Here is a 12,779-nt window from a genome sequence, read left to right on the forward strand (position 1 = left end):
ATTTAGCTAAAGTTCTTATCATCTGTATTCAGGATCATAATCCCTGTCAATCAGAGAGGAGGATGAGGCAGCTCTTTATCTCTGTGTTGTGAAGTAACTTGTCCTCCTGTGTGATTAGGACAGGTTTTGTGTTCACTAATAGGACAGCGGCTATTTTGTTTCTCCTAATAATTGCTCCCCAGACAAACAAGCCATAATAACTAATGAAAGGTATTTGGGAATATATTTATAATGAAGTAATATTTAAGTATTTTCATTTTCTTAATTCCTGGAGAACCCCTTTAATTACCAACTGGAAGCTAACAGTTGTGGGTGTGTCTCTACACAGTCTGAAACTGACAGCATTGATTTGACAGCGTCAGACTGTGCAGGGACACTCCCCACACTGGTAGCACCCAATTATACCTTTATTTGAAGCAGGAATAATAGAGAAATGGCAAATATAGAGTAATAAGAATTAATTCTCCAGAATTATAATTTCATGTTGAAAACAATAATTTACTATACCAGACATGTCAGCAGAGGTGACAGGTTCTCTTTAAATGTATTTATGGTGTGGTTAAGCTTAGATAATACAGTCCAGGTCACATAGCTGTGACATTTGCATTGTGTCTTTTCTGGCAGTCTAATATTGTTCCACTTTATTTACCATAGTCAGTCATAGAAAGTATTATTTGTAGACATTATTCTTAATGGACCAGGACAGCTGTATAGCCTCCATTATGTATAGTCTTTTCCGTTATAATCCATACATAAACTGTTATGTGCCTTAGAATGAGGCATTCAGATCATATACATGTTCTCATCACAGATATTCATACATAAAAATCTTCCTATACCATCCATTAATTAATCTTTTCATTGATTAGCTTGAAAACTTGATAGCGGATTTACAGGAAAAAAGTACACGGCTTCAGAAACGTTTGGATCAAGCAGAGGAGCGATCAGTAGAGGCTTCAAAACAGGTATCGCTGTATAACAAGAATTAATGTTATATGTTTCTCCAGATTGCAGAGTACCAAGATCAGTATAAACTGCACTCAACAAAGGAGATTTATCTACACCAGTCTTGATATCCCCTGCTCCGCTAAGATGCCCTTGCCCATAAGACGCACCTAGATTTTAGAGGAGGAAAATAAGAAAAAAATATTTTTTCCATTAGGCCTCAGCTCAGAGCCCCAATCAGACCCCTAATGCTAATCAAACCTCAAACCCCTAATCAGACCTCAGATCAGACCCCACGGTTAATTAGACCCCAGCTCAGACCCCCAATGTCAATCACACCTCAGACCCACAATCAGACTTCAAATCAGACCCCAGCTCAGACCTCAGATCAGACCCCCAATGTTAATCAGACCTCAGATCATACAAAATAAATAAATAAATCCAGCGTCACACAGTGTAAGGTCACAGAGCAAGCCTACATCCTCAAGTTGTGCGTAGGTCTCAGCATATCGGGGTGCCGTCAGGAGAAGACCAGGGAGCTGTAATTACAGAGCCATCACAGGGAGCAATGTATTCACCGCTCCCTGGTCCTGCTGTACAAATGAGTGCTTCCATAATGGAATCGCTCACTAGTATTCACCATATAAGACCCATTGACATTCTCTCACACTTTTTGGGAAAAGAAGTGCGTCTTTTGTGGCAAAACATATGGTAAGTGCATCCTCCAGCAGTACATGTGGCTAAAAGGAAATCTTCGCTAGGTCTTAGCTGGTGTCGATTTCTGTCATCATTTGGACGGATCAGCTGGGCCCTTGGCCGTGCCCACTCCCACACACCACTCATTCTTTTCAGAAAGTAGTGATGGCAGCATAGAAATGTTTGAGAAAATACCTTTTAAAAAGTCGCAAAACCCAGGTATGGGGAAGATAAAACTCCTCGAGTATGTGCCAGATGCCTGCTCTGTCCTAAGGCTAAAGAGGTTTTCTGAGTTTCGTAAAAAATTGGCGAATGGATGAAAGGGTGATATACATTTAAAGAAACCTAAATGAATACCTTTTTGTGACTGATGTAGCTTGGCACATGCTTTTTTTCTTCTTTTTTTTTAATCCCCCCACTTGTGGTCTGGCACCTCAGAGCATAGACTACATTTCCCAAAGTTCATTGCCCTGGCATGTCACCAGCTCTCTCTCTCTCTCTCTCTCTCTCTCTCTCTCCATATATATATAATACATATATATATATATATATTAGGGCTGCACGATAAATCGAAAAAATAATCGAATCGCGATAATCGGCAAATGCGATATGGCGATTTGGCCGACCCGAAAATGCCGCGATTATATATAAAGGGGCCCTGCGCACATAACTGCCTTTTGCGTGTAAAGTGTTTTACTGGTGTGTGTGTGGGTGAAACAATCTCTCTCCTAACAGGTCTGGCCTCTGTACTCACTAGTAACGCTCCTCCCACTTCAGGAAGCAGGAGTGTTACTAAGTTGACGTCAGTCACGCGCCGGCCGGCCAGCTCGCTGCCGCTCGCTGCAGTGCATTGCAGTTATAGTGAGTACAGAGGCCGGACCTGTTAGGAGAGAGATTGTTTCACCCACACACACACTAGTAAAACACTTTACACGCAAAAGGCAGTTACGTGTCCAGTTTAGGACACATGAGGGGGACCAGCATAAGATGCTATATGTCTTAAGCTGGCCCCCCTCATGGCCCTATGTGTCCTCCACACATCCCCTATAACAGTGCCATCCACAGGTCCCCCATAAGTGTCCTCCACAGGTCCCCCATAACAGCGCCCTCCACAGATCCCCCATAACAGCGCCCTCCACAGATCCCCCATATAACAGCGTCCTCCACAGATCCCCCATATAACAGCGTCCTCCACAGATCCCCCATATAACAGCGTCCTCCACTGATCCCCCATATAACAGCGTCCTCCACTGATCCCCCATATAACAGCGTCCTCCACTGATCCCCCATATAACCGCGTCCTCCACTGATCCCCCATATAACCGCGTCCTCCACTGATCCCCCATATAACAGCGTCCTCCACTGATCCCCCATATAACAGCACCCTCCACAGATCCCCCACAACACAGCATCCTCCACAGATCCCCATATAACAGCACCCTCCACAGATCCCCCACAACTCAGCATCATCCACAGATCCCCCATAACTATGTCATACCCAGCCGTGTCAGCGGCTCATATGGGGAAATCCACGCAAATAGACCTCTAGCACAATTCCTTTAAAATATCGCATCGCATATCGTTATCGCAATTTCTAGGGCCCTAATCGCAATCGCACAAAATTCCCATATCGTGCAGCCCTCGCTTTTCTTGTCATGTTTGAAGTCAAGGGGGCAACGACCTCCTTGCTTCAAGTCAAGATAACCAATTCCCTGCCCCTTCGCTGTGACTGACAGCTGGCAGTTTTGTTGGCTCAGCGTGCATAAGCGCTGTCAGTCACAGCGAAGGGGCAGGGAAGGGGGCGTGGTTACCGTGACTTGAAGCAAGGAGGCCACTGCCCCCTTGACTTCAAACCTGACTAGAGAAGCGCACCGGCAGGGGATTAAAGAACGTTTTCTGAGCTTTAGGCGTATCAGCCTTCAGGAAAAATATTATCGGCGGAAACACGCTGCTGGCTACTGTCAGGTACTGCTGGCGGCTTTGTATGGTTTTTGAAGGTGACAGGTTCCCTTTAAAATGGTTATCCAAGGCTTATACAAACCTTCTAGTGTGACCAACCTGCGGTGGTAATCATACTTACCTGCTCCCCACCACTGAGTTCAATCTCTGTCACTCCCCAGAGGTCAAGTGACTGGTCACACCATAGGAAGCTCATTAGATCCAGCACGGTCTAACAGTTAAAATTGTCAATTGTACTAGGCAGATTTACCGTGAAACTGGAGCCACTGTGTATGCCCATCAAGTGGAAAAGTATAGTGTAAAAAAAAAAATAATAATAATGAAGTATGTCTTTACTGACCATTATGGGGCAGAGTATAAAAATGTAAAAAAATAAACGTAAAAGAAAATACAAAAATAACCAGTTACCAAAAAACATTCCCTGACAAATACATAAAATTGCCCATGTAATATATAAAACTTTTTACTATAAAGTGTTGACCACAAAGTCTATTTTAGTGTAGTATTATATGATCATAAAAAAATATCCCCCAAAAAAAAATATGTTGGTCATTTATTAAGCCCGGCGTTTTAGAAGATGGTCTTAATAGGCCCCTGCGCTGACAGTGGATCTACATAACTTTGTCGTATCCGGCACTGGTCTTAATGTAAGCCAGCTTCCTTACTGGTTTATATTTATACCATTTTTCTACGCCTAAAACAGGTTAAACGAGACAGGATTGCCGGCCTCTCCCTTTCCCCCCCACGCCCACTTTTTTTTAGACCAATCTGCGCCAAAAATACGCCTGATCTGCTATATCTTTACAATATTATTCACAAAAAAGGTGCAAAAATCATGTCGCTAGCCCCCAAAAAAGTTGTAGCTGTTTAACTGACATATAAAGAACGGGTAAACTGTGCCAGGTTTCTGAACCAGTTTAACGGCAACTTCTTCTTGGTCATTGTCAGGCATGTTGGGTGTGTTCACATAAAGGTAAAAAAGCTCTGGTTCCTAAATGTCTCTAGTCAGCAAATGTAAAGTCCACCACCTTTCTAATATTTCTCTGCATCTGATACTACAGTACCTGGGATGATGGAAATTGTCTTGGGTTTCTTATTATTTTAGCAGTTTTGTGTGAATACTTGGGATAGCAAGCCCAATAATGTAAGAGGTGCAGATGCATTTCCCTGCCAATGCACCAGGCTGCAGCGATATTAAGGTGTGAATAAGTCAGTCGAACACCTAGTCCATTCACAGCGGGACAACGCTATGTACTAAATAAAGACACATAATAAAACACATATACCTCAACAGCAGCTTGTTGGTAGTTTTCCACATAGGAAGAGATCTTTTTCCATACAGAGCAAGTGAAAATTCCTGAAACACAAACAATGTGGGATTTATCATAGACCAGCATTTTACAGTGGTCTATGCCATCCCCGGCACAGCCTGAGAGGTGGTGGTCCGCCTTCATATGCTTCTCTTCCTGGGCCAGTAAAGTAGTGTAAAGCTGCACTCTAGGGAAATACTGTTTTATTGAGTAAAGTTGTGTATAGAATTCTAGCTGACTTGTGCTTTATTTGTAGATCTAGAACTTTTATAGCCTTGTCCAATTACCCAGAAACATTCTTCCATGATTACAAAAATCTCCTGGCGAGAATCGGTGCTTTATTACTCGACGTGAATGTGTTATTCTGATGCACAGAGAGATTTTCTTTCTTTAAACCATTTGCATATATTTTTGCAGCTCAGTCGTGTTGTTTCCCAGAGGAGAAAAACAACTCATGAACTGGACCTTGAGAAGATCTAAAAATAAAAGTACAACTGTTATAATTGGGATGATATAACTTGCAGTAAAACACAGAAGAACATAAAGAATTAATGACTCCTTGTCAATGCTGCAGTGAACAGCAATGCTCCAGTTGTATACCATCTATGACAGTTTTATAATGAGAAAAAATGGACCCTTGTCACAAATATATTTTTATGCCGCTTTTATTTTTAATATTGTATAATAATGCCATTTTGTAAGATTAAACTATTTATATTTAATTTGCCTTCTGTAATCAATTGACCCTATAGAGCCTGATCATGCTTTGAGAAACTTTTAGAAATGTCATGACCTTGCAGTTAGTTGCAGTTCTGTGAAATGCCTTCTATTGATGCCGCCCCCCCCCCCCCCAAATGATGGAGAATATATTGCTCAAATAATACAGTCCAACAGTACTCGAATAACATTATTGTAAGGAACCCAAATCTACCACATTAATAAACTAGGGAATATTGGTGCCTTTTAGTGATGATCAAGCATGCTCTGCCAAACACCAGTTCGGCTCGAGCATCGTGATGCTCGGCACATCGCAGTGTTCGACAGACTCGAGTGTTCGAGTGCCATGCTCGAGTCTCCTCCCCGCACGTTTGTTGGCTGCTATGCAGCCAATAAACGTGCAAGTACTGCCACTGAATGTAATGCGTAGCTATGTTGGTTACTGGCATTACAGTGATTGGCTGGCCAGAACGCGTCATCGGGTGCTATAAAGCACCCGATGACACGTGGATCGGCCAATCTTATTCAGGGAGAGCTGTGCTGTAGAAGGGACAGATAGTGTAGGGAATTGAATTTTATTTTTTGGTTAGGCAGGGTTGGTGTTAGAGACCCAAAAGTCCTTTTAAGGACTATTGTGTCAGTCAGCAACATATATATTTTTAGCACAACCTGCACTAAATTTCATGCGATTAGAAACCCAAAAGTCCTTTTAAGGACTATTGTTGTATCTGGCACCAATATATATTTTCAGCGCTACCTGGGCTAAGTAGCTTGCAATTCTTTTGGCCGCTACAGACAGCGACATTATCTGCGCTACATCTCTTGTGTAACATGTGCGCATCATAAATATTAGTGATATTCCCTGTAATTTTTTATTAGCCGCTGGTGACAGCGCCATTACCTGCTCTACATCTCCTGTATAACGTTTGCGCATCATAAATATCAGTGACATTAAGTCTAATTCTTTCGCTGCTGGTGGCAGCGACATTACCTGTGGTGTATCTCCTGTATAACGTTAGCACTACCTAAATATCAGTGACATTGTTTAATTTATTTGCGCATACACTTGCAAATCCTGCGCTACTGTACGTGTGACATACTTGCAAGCATATATACCATTTAATATGCTCAAGACGAGCAGTAAGGGACAGGGAAGTGGCCAAGCTACTGATGGTGCACTCGGAGGCCGTGGCCATGGGCGCGGTGAAACTGTGCCTGCTGCCAAAGCACAAGAAACACACATCTACGATACCTAGCTTCATGTCCCAGTTTGCAGGGCGGCGCAGGACACCACTCTCGAAGTCACACCAGTGCGACCAGGTGGTCGGTTGGATTGCAGCAGATAAATAATGCTTTCAGTTGGTTAAGCACCACCCTGTCTTCCACAAACTCCAGTCTCAGTAGCCAAGAGTCTGATCAACAGAATCCTCACCCTGATCCTCCTTCCTCCCACCATGGAGAGTCTTGCCAAACAAGTTATCCCACACTCGAATATTCCAAGGAGCTCTTTTCATCGCCATTCCTTGATTTGGGCCTCTCGCCAAGCCCGCTTGAAGAAATGCGGTGGGGAAATGCAATTAGTGTTTCACGAGGTGGATGATGATGATGAGACACAGTTGCCAATAACACAACCAATTGAAACAAAAGACACACATGTACAATTATAACACAAATATTTTATTACATAGTAAATATAACAATAGACAATGATAAAATGAGTAGCAGCAGTGCAGACTAGCGCTGCGATAAGCAGCTCAGCCGTCTGACTCTGGGTAAATGGATCCAAAAGAGGAATAGGGAAACAGTGTATGCTGCACTGAGCAGGCAATATAAACCCTACCCCAATACACCTACAAGCCTCCAACCCCCACAGATAAACATACAACAACTGCAAAATAGGAGCCAGAAAAAAGGGTGAAATAACAGCACCTATAGCTAGCCCATAAGCAGTATGGAGGGACAACAATAGTAGTAATAAACATTGAATAAGAGAAAAATATACTATAACATATTACCTAGAGTTGATAGGAGGCACAGATGGAACAAACCCAGATCTGGCAATAAGTCAATGGCAATTAGTGTCTCAAGAGGTTGATGATGAGGATGAGACACAGTTGTCAATAAGCGAGGTTGTTAGGTCAACAAGTCAGGAGGATGACCAGAGTGAGGAAGTTGAAGAGGAGGTGGTGGACACTGAAATCACTGACACAACCTAGAAAGGTGGAAAGCCGAGTGAGGACAGCAGTACAGAGGGGGAGGGATCCGCAGCACCACAACAGGCTCGAAGAAGCAGTGGGGTGGCAAAAGGGAGAATGCGGGCCACATCAAACAGGCCCGCAACTGTTCCCCGGAGCACCCCCTTGCGGCAATCTCCCTTGCCAAGGGCTAGATGTTCCGCAGTCGTGCTTTTTTGAGGAAAGTGCGGACGATAAAATAATTGGCATTTGCAACCTGTGCCGTACCAAAATGAGCAGGGACAGGGCGTGAACACTAGCAACCTCATCACCACCAGCATGATCCGCCACATGTCATCAAAGCACCCTAATAGGTGGGCCAAACACCTGGGTCCACAATCGGTGTCTGCGGGTCACACCAGTGCATCCTCTTCCCCTGTGTTACGTGCTGGCCAATCCCCTGTCCAAGACGCAGGCCCGGATGCCTCCCACCCTGCACCTGGACCTTTGCACCATCATCTAGCACATTCACTTCTGTGTCTCAGCACAGCATACAGATGTCCATACCCCAGGCCTTTGAACAAAAGCGCAAATACACAGCCACCCACCCACAGGCCATAGCACTAAATGCGCACCTTTCCAAATTGCTGGCCCTGGAAATGTTGCCATTTAGGCTTGTGGACACTAAAGATTTCCGCAGCCTGATGGCGGCGGTGGTCCCTCGATACTCAGTCCCCAGCCGCTACCCTACATTAATGGCTGCAATCCCCCCTTCTCCTCCTCCACCTCCTCCTTTACTTCCACCTCTGAATTATCATCTTGCAGCACCAGTCAGCCATCAGTCAGTAGCTGGAAGCAGTGTAGCACTGCAGTGGGGAAGCGGCAACAGGCCGTGCTTAAACTAATATGTAGAGCTGTGGCAGGGTATAAGGTCCAAACTGAGCTGTGGCTCTCGCCACTCAACCTAGAACCAGGCATGGTTGTGTCTGATAATGGCAGTAACTTGGTGGCGGCTTTGGAGTTCGGCAAGCTCACACACATACCATGCCTAGCCCACATGTTGAACTTAGTGGTTCAGCGTTTTCTTAAAACCAACCCCAATTTGCCTGAGCTACTGGTGAAGGTGTGCCGCATGTGTGCCCATTTCCGAAAGATATCTACAGCTGCCGCCAGTCTGGCAACTCTGCAGCAGCGCTTGCAATTGCCATCTCACCGACTGTTGTGCGACACAAGCACGCGCTCGAACTCCACGTTACACATGTTGGCCAGGCTTTGTGAGCAGCAGAGGGCAGTAGTGGAATCCCAGCTGCAACATGGTCTTCACCTTTCCAGTCAGCTTCCACTCTTCACAAGCGACGAGTGGGCATGAATGTCTGACCTCTGTGAGATTTTACGCAACTTTGAGGAATCAACACAGATGGTGAGCGGCGATGCCGCTATTATCAGCATAACCATACCACTTCTGTGTCTACTCAAATGCTTGCTGCTCATAATGAAGGAGGACGCTTTGCATGTGGAAGAGGTGGAAATGGGGGAAGACAGTACATAGGGTGATATCCAGACCACCCTCTGTTTGTCTTCTCAGCGTGAATTGGATAAAGATGAGGAGGAGAAGCATGAGACAGTTGCCTCCGCTACAGAGGGTAGTACCCACAGCAGGTTTATTCCATCTGTTCAGCGGGGATGGGCCAAAGAGGATGAGAAGATTGAGAGTCATCCTCCTGATGAGGACAGTGAAGTCTTGTCTGTTGGGACTCTGGCATACATGGCTGACTTTATGTTATGCTGCCTTTCCTGCGACCCTCCGCGTTATACGTATTATGGCAAACACCGATTACTGGTTGTTCACCCTTCTCAACCCCCGCTGCAAAGAGAACTTCTCACCTCTCATTCCTGAGGTGGAGAGGACTAGCAAAATGGTGAAATACCAGAAGGTCCTTGTGGAAAAATTGCTCCAAAAATGTCCAGCAGAGTACGCAGTTCCTTAGGCAACCAACAGAGGCAAGGCAACACTTTCCAAGGCCTGGGACAGTTTTATGACACCCTGCCAGCAACCTCATCCTGATGCGCGGCCTAGTGTCACAAGGAGAAAAAAGTTTTGGAAGATGGTGAAGGAGTACGTAGCAGACCGTGTCAGCGTCCTCAATGATCCCTCTGTGCCTTACAACTATTGGGTGTCCAAGCTGCACATGTGGCATGAACTGGCGCTCTACGCCTTGGAGGTGCTGGCCTGCCCTACCGCCAGCGTTTTGTCTGATCGGGTATTTAGTGCTGCTGGTGGCATTATAACTGATAAGCGCATCCACCTGTCAACTGAAAATGCTGACAGGTTGACTTATCAAAATGAACAAGGCTTGGATTGCCCCTGACTTCTCAACTCCACCAGAGGAAAGCGGCTGAACATAAAGGCACTTTAAATGTGACTTTTATGGTGTATTGAATACACTGTATTCCCATGCACCCCTTCCACCACAAAAAAGGGTATATGGTTCAAACTTCTCTTCCTCCTCCTCGTCCTCCTCCATCATATCAACATGCTTATTAGGCTGCCCTTGCTCCTAAAGTTTTAGAGGGTCAGCTCAGCAGCAGGCCCTCAACCATAATTTTATCGATGGTCAGCTTAGCAGCAGGCACTAGCCGCTAATGTTTTAGAGATTCAGCTCAGCAGCAGACATTCACCCGTAAAGTTTTAGATGGTTAGCTCAGCAGCAGACCCTTGCCCATAATGTTTTAGATGGACAGCTCAGCAGCAGGCCCTCATCCATTAATATTTTTCCATGGTCAGATCAGCAGCAGGTCCTCACCCCTAATGCTTTAGAGGGTCAACAGCAGGCCCTTGCTCCTAATGTTTTTGAGGTTCACCAGCAGGGCATTAATCATCATTTTTCAAGGGTGTGTATGATGCCCTCCTTTATGTGTAATAAAGGGTGTATTGGAGTGTCGGTTCCTTGTAATTTTTGGCAGCCCTTTCACTTTGTGTATAGGCTTTGAGTGTAGGAGTCCCACTACCTAAACAATTGTACCACAATTTTACCATCGAGGTGTTCTACTCGAGGTGTTCTACTCAACACCCGAGCACTTTGGTGTTCGATCAACACTAGTGCCTTTCCATAGCCCCAGGCACCAAGTTTGGATCTGAAGTTCTAATCTCTTGGTGCCTAGGCCAGCAAGGTCAGTTTAAACCTACTTGCAAATCTCTCCTTGTGTCAAACAAAGATTAAATGAGTTCTCCGGGAATTATTTAAAATGGCCAGAAGCAACCTGTCATGGAGTGTGTACATGTCACGAGGGTATCGAGAACCATGCCTGACTCCGTTATACCCGGGGTCAGGAAGTCGCAGCGGTTGGCTGCACGCTCTATTTAAGATAGGGCTGTTTTCCTTATGGTAGCTTTCTGGGTTTGCTTTGCAAACCCTTTTGGCTCACTCAGGGATCCAACATGAAAGACAGACATGCAATGTGACAATGCACTGCAATATAAAGTACAAAAATTGCATGGAAATAACAAGTGCTACACTATAAGTGCGAGATACTTGGCAAATTATTTTGTACAAAATTATTTGAGCCCGTCTGCCAAGCGTCAAGGGGTTCTCTGTTAGACGGGTTCCTACGCTAAATTCTACCTGTTAGGTGCCATAACGGCTACCGTACACTTCAGGGAGTGTAGGTTCCACGTACCTGCATTGTAACCTACCTGTTGGGTGCCATGACGGCTACCATCCACTTCAGGGAATGCAGGCTACACAGCAGGCCCACTCCACAACACCACCGGCGCCTAAAAGCCACCAAGGACCGCAGTGAGAGTCCTGGTGCTGTGGCTTCAGTGAATGAAGTGGAGCAGGCCTGACTATGCACTGACACTAATTAAAATCAGCCAATGGGGCAGACAGGGTGGTCAGAAATGTGAGACTGAGGAGGCAGCCACACCTCAATTACAAACTACAAGGGAAACCAAAAAAGGGGCTCAGTCACATAACAACCGCAGGAGCACATTGCTGGGGCAAGGAAATAACATGAAAGACAGACATGCAATGTGACAATGCACTGCAATATAAAGTACAAAAATTGCATGGAAATAACAAGTGCTACACTATAAGTGCGAGATACTTGGCAAATTATTTTGTGCAAAATGATTTGAGCCCGTCTGCCAAGCGTCAAGGCGTTCTCTGTTAGACGGGTTCCTACGCTAAATTCTACCTGTTAGGTGCCATAACGGCTACCGTACACTTCAGGGAGTGTAGGTTCCACGTACCTGCATTGTAACCTACCTGTTGGGTGCCATGACGGCTACCATCCACTTCAGGGAATGCAGGCTACACAGCAGGCCCACTCCACAACACCACCGGCGCCTAAAAGCCACCAAGGACCGCAGTGAGAGTCCTGGTGCTGTGGCTTCAGTGAATGAAGTGGAGCAGGCCTGACTATGCACTGACACTAATTAAAATCAGCCAATGGGGCAGACAGGGTGGTCAGAAATGTGAGACTGAGGAGGCAGCCACACCTCAATTACAAACTACAAGGGAAACCAAAAAAGGGGCTCAGTCACATAACCGCAGGAGCACATTGCTGGGGCAAGGAAATAACATGAAAGACAGACATGCAATGTGACAATGCACTGCAATATAAAGTACAAAAATTGCATGGAAATAACAAGTGCTACACTATAAGTGCGAGATACTTGGCAAAGCCGTTATGGCACCTAACAGGTAGAATTTTAGCGTAGGAACCCGTCTAACAGAGAACGCCTTGACGCTTGGCAGACGGGCTCAAATAATTTTGTACAAAATAATTTGCCAAGTATCTCGCACTTATAGTGTAGCACTTGTTATTTCCATGCAATTTTTGTACTTTATATTGCAGTGCATTGTCACATTGCATGTCTGTCTTTCATGTTATTTCCTTGCCCCAGCAATGTGCTCCTGCGGTTGTTATGTGACTGAGCCCCTTTTTTGGTTTCACTCAGGGATCCGTAGCTCCT

General features: G+C 45.1%; 1 protein-coding gene across 5 annotated transcripts in view; it reads left to right on the top strand.

Annotated features, from left to right (window-relative positions):
* Nucleotides 1-5,613, top strand: part of SCLT1 (sodium channel and clathrin linker 1) — a 133,225-nt gene extending 127,612 nt beyond the window's left edge. For all 5 annotated transcript variants that reach the window (XM_044301018.1, XM_044301042.1, XM_044301051.1 and 2 more), the window contains 2 exons: nt 870-965; nt 5,328-5,613. In XM_044301018.1, the coding sequence (XP_044156953.1) occupies nt 870-965; nt 5,328-5,390 (159 nt within the window). In that variant the 3' untranslated portion in view covers nt 5,391-5,613. The remainder of the gene's footprint in view (nt 1-869; nt 966-5,327) is intronic.
* Nucleotides 5,614-12,779: the final 7,166 nt, after the last annotated feature.

Source organism: Bufo gargarizans, chromosome 1 (genome assembly GCF_014858855.1).
Source record: "Bufo gargarizans isolate SCDJY-AF-19 chromosome 1, ASM1485885v1, whole genome shotgun sequence".
Lineage (NCBI taxonomy): Eukaryota > Metazoa > Chordata > Amphibia > Anura > Bufonidae > Bufo > Bufo gargarizans.